This window comes from Malus domestica, chromosome 09 (assembly GCF_042453785.1).
Source record: "Malus domestica chromosome 09, GDT2T_hap1".
Lineage (NCBI taxonomy): Eukaryota > Viridiplantae > Streptophyta > Magnoliopsida > Rosales > Rosaceae > Malus > Malus domestica.
In genome coordinates this window covers 14,103,456-14,121,557 of record NC_091669.1, presented here as the reverse complement: position 1 = coordinate 14,121,557, position 18,102 = coordinate 14,103,456, and the positions used below count along the sequence as shown (strand labels likewise).

Below are 18,102 nucleotides of genomic sequence, written 5' to 3'. Positions count from 1 at the left end.
GGAAAATAAGACCGTCTTATGCATAAATAGGTGTATATTTTAAATTGTACATTTTTTTCTCAAAAACCAAACCGAAACCGTTTGAAACCGCACCGCACCGAACCGAACGGTTTGGTTTCATTTCGGTTTTGGCTTCAAAACCGCACCGCACCCCACCGCAAAATGTTTCGGTTTCGGTTGTGGTTTCATTCGAAACCGTACCAAACCGCACCGCGCCCACCCCTACTTGGAGTAAAACTCAAATTTTAGGTTCTAAACTTACCCTAACTTGCTCCAACCCTCGGGGCAAATATGAGTTTTAACCCAAAACTCATTTATGGGGCAAATTTAGCCCAGGACTCCTCCCGAGTTAGTGGGGTTGGCTCATCATATATGTGTATTTTTCTTCTTTTTATATTATAAATTCATTGAATCCAACGGCTAAGATTTAATATGATCAAATCTAACGGTAAAAATAAAAGATCTATCGGTCCACATTTTAATCCAACGGCTAATGTAATTAAAAAAAATTCTTCTATGTGTTTCATATTCTTTCATAGTGTTTCACGAGTTTCATGGTATCGGTTATTATTTTCAATATTTGTCGAAATCTAATATGTTTAGGTTAAAATGTTCATAAAATTAAATTAGAATAGTCTACATAATTTTTTTTTTCTTTTAAAAAAGTTACTTTAAGAAGAAAAAAAATTAGCCTAAATTTATTCTTTAATAATATGGGACTAAAATTTTAACTCATAATGGATGGAGCAGAAAAACTATTTTTGAGTTCAAACCTAAATTTTTTAGGCTAAAAATTTTAGGTTTTAACCCAAGAGTTGGAGATGGTCTTAGAAAGCCAAACTATAATTTTGGCTCAAGCAATTTTAGCGAACTTTCACTTTAATCTCTATAATTTTGCTTGTTATGATATAAACACTAGTTGAATTGTAAAAAATTCAAATATTTGTTCTTAGACTCCAGGGTTCAAGAAAATTGTAGTTAACCATCATTGGATCTTGATTTGACGATAGGTTGTCATTTAACTTTTTTATTGTTCTTTCTTCTCCACCGTTAAATTAAGATTGAACGATAAGTGACAACGATTTTCTTGAACCCTGAAATCTAGGAAAACGCAAATTGTAAAAATAACTTGTGTTTGCACGTATGTCACCCCCTATAGGCACTCAAATTAAACACTTTTTTTAAGTGACAATCAATAAATTGTAACGGTTAAATTGTGACAATTGATCATACTACAAGATCAAAGTAAGACTTTAATCAAACTATACGAAAGGCTAAAATAACAAAAAACACTATAACAAATGGGCTCATGCTATGGTCCAAAATTCTTAGCCGTTAGCCATTATTTCTTAGCCAAAGATCCAACGACTAAAAATTTTGGATCATAGCATGACCCAATGACACATCCTAACGCATAATGTCCACTTAGACTCCGAATCGAGTTGTGCTGGCCGACACCCGAAGGGTGACGAAGCCATAAAGTGTAGTGATATGGAAAATGTGAATAAATTTTATACCTAAAAGTGCCTAAATATAAGAGTACGCTGGTGAGCAGGAATGAACCCATTTCACACGTGATGTCAAAGCATAAGTAAAGTACAGTAAAGTGGAATGAGAATTATACCATCGAAGGTAGCCACCTATACTAATATTTGCCAAGAATCCACGTCAACATGAAAGCTCAGCACTAAAACCTGGAAGGGCGAAAAACAAGGGTGAGTGGGCTTAAAAACAAAGCTTTGTAAAAACCTTTTCGAAAACATAATAACCCCTCACCGTAAAACAAGTATAGTTTCCAAAATATACATACTACGTATAGTAAGAAAATACTTACCGTAGCCTACAACATCTCAAGAATTCAATACGGTATAATATTTCGTAAGTAAGCACATGACGTCCGCAATCACATAATCTTGCATAAGCCAACATATCATATCGAGTGCTCATCGACACATGCTGACACACGAGTTCATGCAGAGTTATTCTGACATGAACATGACTAGATGTAACAATCACGTGAAGACTGGCGTTGTGCGCAGCATATACGAGTTCTAATTGCCGATAACAATCTAGGACATGACTGGCACCTACAATGGATCCAAAGTGAATGTACAATGCGATATGCACATACATGTGAAAGACTGGTCCTGACCCGAACAAGTACTAACACCGGTGCAGCAACCGATGAGCAGTTTAACAAAAACATAATCATGCCACAATGATTCGATAATTCTAGTCGACATAACATTATTCATAGTTGTAAGTTTAGCTAAGGCATCCCGTATGATTTATAATGATTTCCAAATTCTCGTTGTTACATCATTTTCTATAAATGTTAATTTAATTACGGCAGTCATATAGAAAATTCATTATTAGATGTATATATGGAAACTAAATAAATATATGTATATATCAAAGAAAAGACCCATTCACAGATCATGTCGTCGAGTCTAACCCGCCTCGTAGCATCAAGAGTCCTTGCGATGCGTTTTGCCTAGAAACGAAACCATTTAGGTAAATATAACGTACTAATGTAATTATGCGTTTTCGTACAAAGCACGGCTAATAAAGGAACTATCTTAAAACAGTCGAATTTCAAAAAACGGACGGCGAATTCATATTCGGCACGTTGAGAAACCTAAGGAAGGACCTCGGGTTCCTCTACGCGCCGATTTTGGTAGTCGAAAAGTTCACCGAAAAAGTCACCACGGCGGCGAAGCACAATACCTCCGGTGGATGCGCGTGTGCCCCATGTGTTGGCCATGACGCGCTCCCACGCGCCAGCCCAGGGAACTGAAATTGGGTCCGGGTTGAAATTGGGGCTGGGTTTTTGAGTTGGGCCTAGCCTAAATGGGTTAGATTGGGTTAATAGGCCAAAGGTTATTGGATCGGGCCCAGCAACTGGGTTGGGCCAGTTTTGGGTTGCAGATCATTGGCCTAACAACTGAGTTGGGCCGGTTTTCAATCATGGGTCGCCGGATTCCACGAAGGAGAAAGCCGGAGCTGGCTTGTTATCCAGAGCTCCAATCGAGCTCCATTCACAACTAGACTTCACCATTTAAGTGTCAAAATTAAAATAGGAGGATGGAGATTCGATTAATACCCTTTTAGTTCACAACTGTGGCCAGAAAATAGCTGGAAAAGCTTCGAGTCAGCCTGAAAATTTGGGAAGTTTTCCCTAGTTGCTTTTGCACTCAACCATCACAATAGACTTTCAAAACTACTTTAATCCTACACTAAAATGTGCTCCAAGAAAGTTTAGGTTGGTTTGAAGGCTCGCCTTCGTCAGGGAAAATTATTGAACAATAGCGGCGCCACTGCTTAGAGAGAGAGAGAGAAAGAGATATGTCAAGTTCCTAGGGCTTGGGTTTCACGACGTTGGGTCATACTATGGTGTGGTCATGCTCGTCGGAGCAACAATGGTGTGATGGTGGTGGTGGCGTGTGGTTCCCAGAGAAGGAAAGTGAGTCAGAGAGGAAGTGATAGAGAGAGCTGACAGAGAGAGAGAAGTGAGGTGAGGTGGCAGTTATCGGGTGGAAAGGTGAAATGAGAAAGGTTTGAAAAATGAGAGAGAGAGAGAGAGTCTGTGTGTGTGTGTCCCTAGAGATAGGGAGACACCGGAGAGGTGAAGGAATGGGGTGTGGGCCCCACATGTCTCACAAAACAAGCCACAAAATATCTCCCAATTGAAATTATCGAATCGCCCTTCACGTTCGTAAATTCGTAAAATCTCTATCGTAGCTCTAAATTCGATTCTGCTTATGCCTACACGTTCGTATTGTCGAGTACTACAAGGATATGCTAAAAGAATATTTCGTACAGCTCACTATATGCTAGTCCACGATTGTCAACACCCTCGCCTCTAGGGGCATTTTCGTTAATTCTCTCATTTAAAATTAATAAAATTGTCAAATTAGGAACGGTTGTCACACCCAATCTATTCTAGAATAGCATTAGCCAAAAGAATAGCATGTGTTCTTGGTTGTTCGACTTCATGTTCATGTAAGTTGTAACTTCCCAAAAGTTCTTCCAATGTACCCAACCCAAGACACAGACACACACACACAGCAATCTAGTAACCTGGAATGAGACATGCACCATAATCCAGAGATTCCATCCAAATTACAAAGCCTGTAAATTGCAAAAGCTGTTAAAAGGAAACAAAACCCAGAGAAGGGGATCCACCCCAAAAGAAGCTTCCCAAAAAATAAAAAATAAAAAAAAACAAGTAATCTCTCTCTCTCTCTTCACGCTTGGGACTCATGAGTGGCCTTGGTCCACGACTCCCAAAGCAGTCCCTCCCTTTTTTATGAGGCACTCTTTCGTCCACTCCCTAGTTCCTAGTCTCCTCTTCTGCTCAAGTACGACTAAATGTCACTGTAGTTATAGAGTAACTCTAAATTTTGAAGGCTGAGCTTTTAAGCTTTTGCTTGCTGCCAACTCCCATGTGACTCAATTCTGGTACAGTACTTTGAAATGGCATCAAAGAAAAACTTTGTAGGACAGTTTCATTTACCAGTTAAGCACTCTACAATAAAAAAAAACGAATCTCGTTGTATTTGAGTTTACAATTATACCACTCAACGTAGGTCCAAACTTTGTATGTCAGTTTTAGCGGCTAAATGATCAAATACTCTTAAAAAGAACGAGGCTCATTGTATTTGAATGGTCTCCGATTCAATGTATGTACAATTTGTATTGCATACAAAGAACAGATACTATGTGAATGGTCAAATACTATTAAAAAGAATGAGGAATACTATCTAACTTAACGTAAATACAACTTTCATTGCATACAGAAAACATATACCACTGCATTTGGATACTATCCGACCCACGCTTGTTCAAAATTTACATCTAATTATTTTGAGATGCGGTGGGAGTATCTCAAACTAATATGTATTTTTTTATTTTATGTTTTATCTTTCTCAATAAAACATTTTGCAACTTGTCAGCAGTCAATGCTTTTCTCCTTTGCTTCTGCTTCTATAGTTTCTGCTGCTCACTTGGTCATTGTCTCATGAAAAAGTGTTTTATTACCATACCCAAATGGTGGGGGATATAGACAAAGCTCTTGTCCAAGATACCAAAAAGTAGTGATTCCACACAAGAGAGGCATCCCCATCCACATCCACCACAAAACCTCTCTCTTTCCATGGATCTCACAAGCCCCAGATGCTTTCAACCTCCATCTTTTATCTCATCCAGTGGGGTAAATATCCCACATTTGGATTTTTCTTTTACCTTCTGTTTTTACTTTTATGATCTTTACAATGGGTTTTAATTACTCTTAACTTGTTACCTCTTTTTTTTTTTTTTTTGCTGTTGTTTTTGGTATTTGTGATTCAGGAACCGCCATTGGAGAGCAACCCAAGCTTCTATGGAAAAACCACAAAGGACCCATTTGCAGACACATTTGCAGACCCTCTCTGCAAGCTGAACCTCAGGGAAACCTCTGAGTTTGTCAAGTCACTCCCAGTCCCAAGCAATGCCACATCAGCACAGAGGAGGGAGGGAGGAGTGAGCTCTATGACACAGAGGAGAGCAGCAGAAGCTCCTCCCAGTCCTGGAAGGCCAGTTTTCAGCTTCTCAGTTGGCAACTTTTCCAGAAAGAGCTTTCCTTCAAAGTGGGATGATGCTGAAAAGTGGCTCATAAGCACTTCCTGCCATGACTCTCCTGCTCACACCACCAAGCCGCAATCAGATTCCACAAAGATTTTTAATCCAAAACAATGTGTGGTTTTTTCTGAAAGATCAAGGGTCACAGAGGAAAAGGTCTCAAAGGTGGTCTCAAGCTTTCAAAGATGTGTTTCTTTGAACAATTATCAATCTACCAGAGCTTTCAATGGGGTCTCAACATCAGCTGATGTGCTTCTAAAAGGTTACATCTTTTATTTCAATTTTTGTGGAACCTTCTCACCTGTTGGCTTTTTGCATCACATGTCACTCTTTTTGTTCCACTTTCATCTTCCCCTACTTTTGTTTTTCCTTTTAAAATTTTGATAATATTTGGGTAGGGGGGAATTGAACTCGGGTGCATGGGCGAACGCTCTTAACCAATTGAGCTACAAGCCAATTCAAGTTAAAAGCTCAGATAGTAAACAATGTAGAATCTAGTTTTTACTTTTTCATTTATGTTGTTTACTGGGTATCTTTCAATTTTTGTAAAACACACAAGAATTGATCTCCTTAATCAATAAAGGGTTTTGCTAAGTATCTGTTTATGCAAAGAGAATTGGAGTCTTTAAATCGTCTAGCTGAAATAGTTACTGTTACATTGAAATTACTCAATTTTGATCATAACCAAATTTCTACGAAATTTGTTTTACAAAACTGAAATTTGGGTTTTGTTTTGTTTGTGCAGATAAGTTTGTCGATGACATAGAACCAATTTTACCCAATTCCAGGTGCTTAGAGCCAACTAAAGAAGGCTTTCTATTCAAAAACTCAGCCTGTGATGCCATGAAAGATGCAGGCAGCGGCACAGAAGAGGCTCATGATGTACACCATCGAGATGTCGGCACAGAGATGACTCCTCTTGGAAGCTCAACAACTTCAAGGTGCCCCACGCCGTTCAAGTGCTCATCTCCCGCGCGCCACAACACGCCTGCGAACAGGTCAGGGCCATTGTCACTGGGGCACTCTAGCAGCACCAACAACACCATTGACATTGCCCAGCTGCAGGAGTGCCTCGGGACACAGTACGATTCAGTTACATCGAACTGGAGCTCAAGGGAAGAGGAGGAAGTGGAAATATCGAAGAGCTTGAGACATTTCGAAACAAGCAATGCGTGCGGAGAGAGAATTTCTGAAATTAGAGGTGCTGCGTGGGAAGAGGAAGAAAATAACGAATGCTGCCTTAGGTAATAACTGGATTATTAAGTTAAGGTGTTAAACCACATTTGTTTAAGAGTTTTAAGAGTAGTTTTGCAAGTGGTGGGTAAGGCCCCCATTTTCAATTGTCCATCTCGGGTTTAAACCCTCTCCCCGCCCTTTACTCTAACTTAAAATAGTAATATCGCTTGTGATAAAAAAATGAACGTGTGGTTTGAATGTACAGATATCAAAGAGAAGAGGCCAAAATCCAAGCTTGGGTCAACCTCCAAAGTGCAAAAGCAGAAGCTCGGTCAAGAAAGCTTGAGGTACTTCTGTCATTCTGTTAGTATTTCCTTGGTGGAATCTTACTTTAGCTGGTTTTTGTTCTTTAACCATTTGTTGATTTTCCATGGCAATTCAAATGCAAGCATCAGAAACATGAGATGTGAACTTGAATACTGATGTTGCCTCCCTTTGCTGTGATTTGTATAATGATTTTCTAGTAGCATAGGGAAATAATTGAAAAATACACACAAGTTGAACTGGTTATAAATGTTGAACAAAAAAAAGAAACCCGGGTAACACAAAAACGTCACGTCAATAAGGGGGCACAAAAATCCTGATTTAAATACGACTTATTTTTTAGAGATAAATGATTTTCACACATCTATTTTCTGCTTCTACACTTCTGCACTTTTGCTACTTGGTCATCAGACATATTACTGCACTCTGGACCACCTCCATTGAAGTGCAATGGTACGAAGTGCTTTAATTATTATATTGGTTCTGGTTGGCATCCCAGTTCTTGAGCCACCCGTCGCTCTTGGACATTATTCTTCTTTTGTATTTTACACTGCAGTCTGGACCATCTCCATTGATGTGTGTGTTGCTTCATATAATATGTAGTTTCTACACATGCCAAACTTTTAAAGCAAAGAAGAAAGCTAGAAGTCATCACCCCCACATTTTAATACTAGCAATTGGAGAGTATTTAATTGGGTTGGAAGCTTGGTTTTTTGTCCTTTCCTAAATTCCTTATAGATTAGTGAAGAGAGCCCTATTCAGTATTATTGTCACACCGTTACGAGTATTATTAATCCATTACTGTTATAACTTGGATATTTATTTGTTAATATCATACTCTATATGTTCATGACCTATGAATCATGTCCACGCGGTAGTGAGGTAGTTGGTGGTGTACAAGGTTGGCTCAATACAAGCGTAGATGGATGTGAAGAGAATCCCACATCGGAGAAGTACAACAATATTCTAAGGTTTAAATATAGGTGTTCCACTTCTAATTACACCGAAACTTTTTGAGATAAAACCTCACACCTAAAATTTATTGGGCTTGATACCACCCAAGGGATTCGGCCTAGATGGTTAAGGGGGTAACAGTGTTACTAGTGGACACTTATGGAGCCCGTGACACAATAATCACCCTAAACTTTCTCTTTCTACTTTAATTGCCTGCATGACCGGAGCTCACCCACTTTACACAATGTAGTTACGCCGCAAATTTCTCTTTTTTCGCTTGAACTTCATTTGTAGTTAACTGGCTGATGCTTCTTTTGTTTTGGGTTATAGGTGAAGATACAGAAGATGAGATCGAACCTGGAGGAGAAGCTGATGAAGAGGATGGCAGTAGTTCACAGAAAAGCTGAGGAGTGGAGTGCAACAGCGAGGCAGCAGCACTCTGAACAAATCCACAAGGCCACCAACAATGCAGCACACAAGATGATCACAAATAGGCACAGTCCTCATTTTTCTGGCCACATTTCTTGCGGCTGCTTCCCTTGCAATAACCACTAAGTAACAACCTCAGATCACGAAAGGAAAAAAATGCAAAAAAATAAATTTATATTTCTTAATTTGTAGAGTGAGGCTGCACCGTAAGTCCAAAAAAAAGAGCAGCAATGGGTGCAACACTAGGTCATTGTTTTTTTATTTTCCCGTTACAAGGGGAAATCGAATCGAAATTAGAATCTACAATTAACCTATGAACAAGGGAAGCGATTTTCGTATTCTAACCTTCCTCTGTGTGAGGATTGAATTATGAAAGGAGGATTGATAGACGAGAAGTGCAGACAGAAAAATCGGGAGTGTGACAATCACTATTAGGGGTGATTTTCGGCACAATCGGATCAAAAACAAGTTTTCCAATTTAATTCTGAATTTTTAAAAATATTTAGATTAGAAATTTATTGGCGGAATTGAAAATGCAAACTTGCACCCCTAATCGCTAACCCATGAACAATGTCTCAACTCTTAATCAAAGTATTACGGGATAACCTGCAAAAGATATTTTATCAGTCCAATAATTGGTTAAGAGCATTTATCTTTACACATGAAGTGGGTGTAGTCAAATTAAGATTTTAAAGGATTTTAAAAGTAATAGATTTTATAGGATTTAAAAGGATTAAAGACTCATACAAAATTCATATGGATTTTAAAGAATTTGAATGGATTGTGGTGGAAGGATTTGAAATCCTAGGGGTTGAGGTTGGATTCTTTGTATTCTTGGTTATATATACTTTTTGCTCTCAAAATCCACAATTTATTGAAATCCTATAAAATCTTAATTTTTTTAATACACTTAGATTTGGATGGATTTTAAAATCTTTTAAAATCTTTTAATTGACTACACCTAGATTTGAAAATCCTTTAAAATCTTTTAATTGACTACACCTATATTTAAATGAATTCCAAAATCCTTTAAAATATTTTAATTGACTACACTAGGATTTTAAAGTCTCAAATCCGAGTTTGACTACACTCATTTTTTATTCCCAATATCACTTGTATAAAGAATTTGTTCGAAAAACTATAGGCTAGTGACATACAAGATCTTGGACCATTTGATAACTATTTCGTTTAGTTTTATCAAAACCATAACAAATTAAGGCCGAACTAAAACACATATTCTTTTTCCCATTAACGTCTTGACATTTAGAAAGAACTTATAACTCGAGTGATTGAAAGTCATATATTCACTTTTATATTGGAGCTCCCACATATTTACTTTTGGGTTTGAGGTCCCGAGTACGATTTTCACCCTTTTTTTAATAAAATAAAATAAAAAAGAGGGGACAACTATTGGCAAGCCACAATTATCCATCCATTTCAGGGGCCGGGAAGACTCACAGAGGCATTTCAGCCTTTTTTTTTTAAAGGGGGGGGCAACTGGTGGCAAGCTATAGATATCCACCTCTTTCGAGGGCCAAAAAGACTCACAAAGGCATTTCAGCCTCTTACTGGCCACAACTCTAGCTTCCACACACCGGCAACAGGTTTTGAACCCAAGACCTCCAATTTTTACTTTGAATGAAGCCTCATAATTTGTCATTTACCACTAGATCAATAGTTTGTAGTTCAATTTTCACCCTATTTAAATATGCTTTAAAATAAAGATCACATGAGAGCAGAAGGTTAGACTGGACTCGGAAAACATCTGAAGCCTGCAAAGGCAAAGTGTGGAAAACAGTTTTGTTCTTTGTTATTTGGCTTATTGGCTTCTTACCCCAGAATCTAAGAACACCACAATATTATCGTCCTGCCATTGTTGGAACTTGGAACCTTTGGGACCTACCTGTAACCTGTCTGCATGCAGCCATGCACGAGAAGAAAGCAAAAGGATATATACTTTTACTATTAGCAAATGGCGCAGAGAGATTTTGGCACAGTAATAATTTGTTTTTTACGTGCTCAAAGAGACCAAAGATTTGATCTCATTTGATGATAAAAGCTGCACCACTTTGTCTCAAATAACCCAACTATTTCAAATGTTATTGCTTTTCCGGTCACTCTTGCAGTTGCAGCAAAAGGTTATTATGATGGCTCTTAAAGTTTTTGAGTCTAAAATTTGTTAGCAACTTCCGTGTGAAATGAGTTTATCATTAATATTTTATTCAAGTTTAAAAATTCAATGTTTTGCGAAAATTTTTTACACATGACATCATATCATTGTGGCGATCACTCATTCTCTAAAGTTGTAATGGTGGTATTTGTTGAACCACTTGGTCTTCATTATGGAGTCTGACTCAAACATTAACACCAATATACAATACACAACAGAAGGAAGAAGAACCTCTCTCAAAAGTTATATCCATACATATATATACACACACACACACAATGGTGACGAGGTGTATTCTTTTAGAGCAATTCCACTCATTGCCAAAGGGCAAGGGCAATGGCTTCTCAATTGCACTTTAGACCATCTCCAATCAAAGGAGGGCCAAATGACCATGTTTAGCCCTATAACCCCGCAAGAAATTATACTTTAACAATGTCAAGCCATATTTTATACCATCTCCAACCGATGGTGCCAAATGGTCATAGGCCAAACATAGCCCTTTGACAAAAAGTCCATCTCCAACCGAAATGACCAAAGGGCAATAAGCCAAACATAATTAATATATATATTATTATTTTAATTGAATTAATATGGTTAATTAATTAAGCTACCATATTAAAGTAAGGTTTGCGGACATATTTTAAGTGTCACTTGTCGCTAAATGAATAAGCTTCCATATTTCTTATCTTTTTATAATCTCAATTATTTTTCTGATAGGATTTCAAGTGACACGTGTCGCTAATGTAAGTAATTCTCCAAATTTCTTATCTTTATGTATAATAATAGGATTTCAAGTGAAATGTGTTGCTAAAGTGAGTAACTTTCCAGATTTCTTATCTTTATGTAATCTTAATAATTTTTCAGATAGGATTTCGAGTGTCACGTGTCAAGATGTAATTGGTTGTGCAAATTTTAGATAGGATTTTTATCTACGTGGCATTTTTTATCTTCAGCTTCCAATGTTAATAAATTGGCTGGATATTGGGGTAGAATTCACACACCTTCATCTTTGCCCTCTCCAATATTTCTTTCAATTCAAGTTTGCAATAAATTCCAACTTTGGATCATCTTTGCATTCCAACTGGGGATCAAAAGAAGTACAACTGGTAGGCCAAGCCAAGCCCGCCAACTACCCTTACAATTCAAGCCCGGCCTTCAAGCCAGCAAGCATGTCTGACGTCAGCCACGTTCTACTATTTTTTTTGTCTGGCGCGTGTAATACACGCGTGTCCAAGCGAGTGGGCCAACAACTTCTATTGTCGTGGGACCTGCTGCAGCAGCTCTATCTAAAGAGCACAACGGCTCTATGATGTTGCGCGATGATGGACGTTAGATTTCCAATGATCTGAACCCTTGGATTTCCAACAATAAAATAGAATTTGAAAAAAAATTACGGTTGCGCCACATGACATGTTCTTGTGCATTAGATTCAATAATAAGATAAATCAAGTGAAGATTAATCCAATCCTTAAAAATGGAAAGAAAAAAAAAGAACAAAAATGAATTTATATATATATATATAAATACCCAACCATCTTCTTCATTTACCTTTATTTTTAATTAATTATGCTTGTTGTAATGGTAAACTTTCCTTTGTATTTGAAATTAAATATTGGAGTTAAACATTGGTTTGTTTTTTGAATAGTTAAACATTTAGTTTTATTTATTTTTAAACAAATTTACAAAGTTCACATTTTCAAGACAATACATTATTAAATAAGAAACATCATGAAGATGTGATGTTTTAACTACCATGACTATCAACTTTTAAGGACCAATAACTTAAATTCTGAGTTCTGACTACTTAAAAGATGTGATGTTTTAACTACCCCCTTTGATTGCTACCTCAGTCTATAATTGTTTAATCCTGAAGATGAAAAAGACCGGTGATGTCACATGATTAGTGAAATAGATAGAATGATGTTAATTAATTAACAAGAAAAGTAAAGAAAAATCTAAAAAAACTTTTTTTTTAATGAAAAGTCTTTTTTAAAAGTATAATGAATAATACCAAAAAAATATATAAATATAATTTTTCGTTAAAAGTGAATATTACCAGGAGTGTTTTGTTAAAACTCCCTTAATTAACATGATATATTATCCTTGGACAAGTTATCTGCAAAAACCATCCGTTGCAAATATTCATTAGATCTCTATATGCAAGCTTTAAATAATATTTATTTCAGACCACTCGGTGATCCGTACTAGGTACTAGAAATATTGCTATTCAAGGTGCCATTATTGAAAAAGCTAAATATTATTGATGGCCTAAAAACAAGACATCAAAATAATGCACAACTTGATATGCCATTCAAACCAGAAAAAGCCTAGTAAGAATAACGTATTATTCTTATAACATCCAGTACGACTGTACCTGAACCTGTTTATCCACCACATGAACAAAAGATTATAAAGTCTTGACACAAATGTTCATCTCTGTTGAACGAAAAAGCCTTTGGCGCTTATCCTGAAAGATCAAACCACACGGGTTTTCTAGTCGCGGAACTCGTCCATGAACGACTTGTGGAAGTCTGTCAGACGGGTGACAATGGCTGGAATTTTATCCTCTTGCGGCAATATAGTGCATCTGAAATGCCAGGTGCCCGGAACCTGTCACAGTGCAAAGGAAACAATCTTCAGTTAAAACTACTCAACATGACAATTGCATGGTAATCTTAATCAACAAAATGAAGGGTTTGTCAACTTCTATAGTTTTGTTTAATTAAACGCGATCCTATTCCCTAGAACACTTTGTATCCCTTAGAATACTCAAAATTCAAACATTTCACTGTTCTGCCATGAGGTTCACATATTATTGTTTCTTAGAAATATAGAAGGCCAGGATAATATCGTATTACCACTCGATAGGCTGCATAATATTTTCAATTTAGGTGAGCAGCCATTCCTACCACGCTAAGTTACAGTACAACAATAAATAAAACTAACCTGCCCAAAACCAGAACCAGGAACGACAACAACTCCTGTGGCATTGAGAAGGCGGCGACAGTAGAATGCATCTGGGGCTGTCTTTGCAGCCTCCGCTGCTTTAATTGCCTTTTGAGGCAGGTTTATGCAGGGAAAGAGATACATTGCTCCTTCTGCTCTGTTGCATGTCACACCCTCTAAGCTGTTCAATGCTTCTTCTAATGCCTGTGTTTCAAAAGAAAATCAGTCGCGCTATGCAAAAAATTCACTGAACTTCAGAAACTAAAGTCATCCTATTGTCTTTACTGTCTCGCGATGACAGAATTCACTAACCTTTGCACGCCTTGCTAGGGATGACAGAATTCCATCCTTCTCTGCCAAATACATTTCATAGGATTCATCTCCAACCTGAATTCAACCAACAAATTTCATCATTAGAAAACAAACTTATTTGATTTACCAAGTTTAAGATCAACTGAATTTCCAGATCCCCATGCCATGTGTAACAAATTTAAATACAATGACGAGCAAAATTGCACTCCTCCAAAGCCCCAATGCCGCACTTAACAGAAGAAAATGGTTCAAAAATTTCTGATTTGAAATGTTTGGAAATTTGTTAAATAATAAGCTTCAAAACGCCTCAGAACTGTCACAAGTGTCTGCCAAATGGTTTTAAACTAGTATATGCCTTCTCCCATTTCAGATATTCCAATATTTGAACCTAACTAGATGTTCAATCCTCAATCCTAAACCCAAAATTAATTTCTACGGGAAAAGTCAAATACAAGATTACTAAAAGATAATAAACTCACCTTTGGTGGACTCATGACAAGGCTTGCAAGAATCTGACCCGAGATATTAGAACAAAGATTTACGGATGCCATTTTGTATATTTGTTCCCTTACTTCAGGACTGATTCCAGTGACTTCCATGTAACCACCTCTTTTTCCACACTCCCCGTAGTACCCTACAGAAGAAAGAAAAAAACAATGACAAATTCTTCCGGGTTCATTAATTTCCATGAGCTACTCGCCATCATGACAAACATAACGATCCACCTAATTACCTTTAGAGACTGATTGAAATGATACCAGAGAAATATCCTGCTCGCCATATCCCATAGACCGGGATACCTTCTTGAATGAATGAAACTCCTTATCAGGTACATAAACATTTTCTTGATAAACCTGTGTAAAATTCAACAAAACATTAGACCAGGAAGTAGCTATAGAAGTTTCTAACAACAATTACAATTCTCCAACCATGTCACAAAGTAATTGCTTCCAAAAAAAAAAAGTCCATCTACCTCATCTGCTAGCAAAACAAGACCTTCTTGCTTGCAGAAGTCCACAATCTGCCGCTGGTTGTCCTCGGCAAGAACCTGCAGACAAGATACCATAAAACTCAACCAATGACATTCTAGAATTAAGCGCAAGATTCTCTTCCAATAACACTCTCTTGAGAAAACTCCACTATTGACAAGGAATTTTCTGATTAAAAGACATTGATATCTCACCTGTCCTGTTGGGTTGCCTGGATTTATCACGACCAAGGCCCTTACATTGATACCCTTGGACTTCGCATCCTCCAATTGCTTCTTCAACTCAGAAGTTTCCAATCCCCACCCTGATGCCTCATCAAGAAAATAAGGAACCTGCGTACACCAAGCCACAGATTTGAATTCTTACAACAATAAATGACATATATATATATATATATATATATATATATATATATATATATTCCAACTTCTAGTTTCTAGCAGTCATTTAACGTCAATTTCCCATTAATCAGGCAAATCACTAATCAGTTTAATCTTGAGTTTTAGCTAATAACTAGTAGTGCTTCAATAGTCAAGTATAAATACTAATGACATTTATCAAATGGATAAACCTCTTAAAATCCAGACATACCAGTGTGCCACCGTGGAGGGCTATTGACGCAGAGTACAAAGGGTATTGAGGAATGGGACAAAGAATCCCATCCTTCTCTGAACTTATCAGCAATTGCATCATCATATGGACCTGGAAAGATAGAAATGGAGATGGTATGTAATGAAGTGGAACTTAATATATTGAGGAACACTGTGACGCTACTAAAATTGAACAGAAGGGAACTCAGGAGATACCGCAGGGCTTGCACCATCAGTTAAGAAAATATCATTCGGATTAGCAGGATATCCATCACGAGCTTCAATTCCAGCAGCAATTGTATCACGTAAACCCTTGATACCCTGATGCCAAAGTGGGTGAAATATATGACATATTGCTCACGAGTTTCGTCCTAGTTTTACAAATTTATGTGATGTAAAACCTACGATCATTACCTGACTGTGACTGTAAGCACCAGTTGCTCTTCCAGGAATTTGATCCAGAATCTCCCATGCCCGCTCTATTGCATCGGCACTGCAACGGGTAAGAATGATATCAACAGAAAGATAAGATTTTTAACTTCTGGGAAGACTTCTCTATGAATTCCTACAATTGAATTGAATAGGATTGTAGGGCAGCCTAAAATATATATTCTTATATGTTACATTTTTCCAATACCTGAACAAACCCTGTGTTTCGCTTTTGTCCAAGATAGCTGGATGGTCGCATAATGCAAGAATCTGAAAGAAAGATTGTAACGATCAAGGATTACATGAGATGTTTCAGCATTAATGTTATCAACCATGTAGTCCACTAAACCAACCTCTCGGAAAAATGTTATCGGTTGTTGACCAAGAGACTGAGGATTTCCGATATTGCAGTAGAGAATCTGTATAACATATGTTCACAGTAAGTACCCAAAGTGAGAGAAATGTCTTAAAAGATATAGATTCAATACTGTAACTCATCAAAGGAGAAAGTAAACACACCTCATCAAAGGGATGAGAGCCCGGATTCGCCTTTAACTCTTCTTGTAACCTCTGTGACAGGACGACATTACAGTCGAGATTAAGATAAAGGGACAGAATTACTTCACTTGATTAATTTCTATACAGTCGATGTATGTACCTGTGCAAGGGTGACGATTTCACCTCGGACAGCATATTCACATTTCAAAACCTGTAAAAATTAGATGTGAGTGACAAATGGAATAGAAAATGTTCACCAGTACTAAGAAATCAAGAAACAAATTTAAGTATTTGAATGTGAGAAACAAAAACCTAGATTAAATAACCAATCAATTCAATTACTACCCTCTTGAAATTAAAAACAAATCAAATAAACTCATCAGAGTGATCCAAATATGAGTTATGAGTTAAATTAATTTGTCAAAAGTTAAAATATAAAATAACTAACTGAGATCCAGAACAAGAGAGCCAGTGTGGGTTGAAATAAAATAGAAAAAAAAAATTAACCACAGCAATGCACCATACATCCATGATCCATCATCAATCATTTATTTGTTAATAATTATTATTATAAATTTTAAGAAAACACATGAAAATTAAAGACCAAAAGAACTATCTGGATTAAAATAACAAACAAATCAAAGCAAACCCAGATGAAGAAACAATAAATCAAAAACCTTTGAGCATCCACACAGATAAAATCAATCAAACAGTAAACAAACACCAAAATACATATGAAAATACACAGCAATCTGCACAAAAACAGCCAAAATAAGCAAAACAAAAACAAAAACCCAACTGAGAAAAGATCAAAAACCCAGTTGGGAAAAAAATCACAAACCTTGGGATTGATGTTCTGGAGAGTGACGGGAGGAGAGGGACGTGAAGCAGAGTGATCAGCCATGGGAGGAGAGGAAGGAGGGAAATCTACAGCTGGAGCGGCGGACAGGAAACGCGAGTGAGAAGAAGCAAACAGAGAGGAGGAGGAGGTTGAACGAATCTGCTTTTGCTGAAAGGAACGGATGAGAAGAGCTCTGACTCTGCCGCTTCCGAATTTCCGCATCTTCAACAGTCTCTCTTTTTATAGAGGGAAGAAAAAAGCTGGGAGATTACGCGTTATGTGATGCAAAGCGGTAAATTTTCACGTTTTCTGGGCACGTCCTTCGAAGGAAGCCACGCTCACTGTTTCGATGCCGTTCGCCCACAGGATATGATATGACCTTCTGTTTTTTATTTGGATTTTCACATCATTGCCAAGTCATGCTTTTCTATTGCCTTCTTTTTTTAGTAAGATTATCTCCTCCTACATTTACTCATTCTATTTAAACGGCCACAACCTTGTTAAGTTATGTTAAAATTTTGTGTTAAAAATTATGTCCCTAACTCTCTATATTTCTTTATTTTATTTAAACGATTACAATTAAGTTACGGTTAAAATCTTTTTTGATACACACACAGAGAGAAGAGCGAGAGAAAAAATAGGAGGGAATTTAGAAAAAAGAGAAGCACCCCCTTCTTTTTACCATATGCAGCGATTGGAAGTTCGATGGACATCCACGTCATGCATTACTCATGTACATCTGTATTCCTTTCGTGTCAAACACTAGATCCATTCAACGGGGAAAATTAAATAAAATCAATAAAGAAATAAAATCAAAGTATTCAT

General features: G+C 37.2%; 2 protein-coding genes and 1 long non-coding RNA gene across 3 annotated transcripts; 1 reads left to right on the top strand and 2 right to left on the bottom strand.

Moving 5' to 3' along the window:
• The first annotated feature begins 5,046 nt into the window (after nucleotides 1–5,046).
• Nucleotides 5,047–8,823, top strand: LOC103443628 (uncharacterized). Its single transcript, XM_008382514.4, has 5 exons — nucleotides 5,047–5,212; nucleotides 5,350–5,881; nucleotides 6,365–6,863; nucleotides 7,061–7,142; nucleotides 8,404–8,823. The coding sequence occupies exons 1-5, from the start codon at nucleotides 5,156–5,158 to the stop codon at nucleotides 8,626–8,628; spliced, it is 1,395 nt and encodes a 464-aa protein (XP_008380736.1). The 5' UTR covers nucleotides 5,047–5,155; the 3' UTR covers nucleotides 8,629–8,823.
• A 3,478-nt stretch (nucleotides 8,824–12,301) lies between these two features.
• Nucleotides 12,302–12,803, bottom strand: LOC139188025 (uncharacterized). The gene is made up of 2 exons (XR_011571134.1): nucleotides 12,729–12,803; nucleotides 12,302–12,539 (listed from the first exon to the last, which is right to left on the bottom strand). It is a non-coding gene; the product is annotated as an uncharacterized lncRNA (long non-coding RNA).
• A 107-nt stretch (nucleotides 12,804–12,910) lies between these two features.
• LOC103443626 (alanine aminotransferase 2) lies at nucleotides 12,911–17,731 on the bottom strand. The gene is made up of 15 exons (XM_008382513.4): nucleotides 17,278–17,731; nucleotides 16,597–16,647; nucleotides 16,458–16,508; nucleotides 16,292–16,357; nucleotides 16,147–16,208; nucleotides 15,924–16,002; nucleotides 15,726–15,830; nucleotides 15,511–15,621; nucleotides 15,114–15,251; nucleotides 14,904–14,978; nucleotides 14,664–14,784; nucleotides 14,410–14,564; nucleotides 13,931–14,005; nucleotides 13,619–13,822; nucleotides 12,911–13,282 (listed from the first exon to the last, which is right to left on the bottom strand). Exons 1-15 carry the CDS (start codon nucleotides 17,497–17,499, stop codon nucleotides 13,166–13,168), a joined length of 1,632 nt encoding a protein of 543 aa, XP_008380735.1. The 5' UTR covers nucleotides 17,500–17,731; the 3' UTR covers nucleotides 12,911–13,165.
• Between the last annotated feature and the right edge of the window lie 371 nt (nucleotides 17,732–18,102).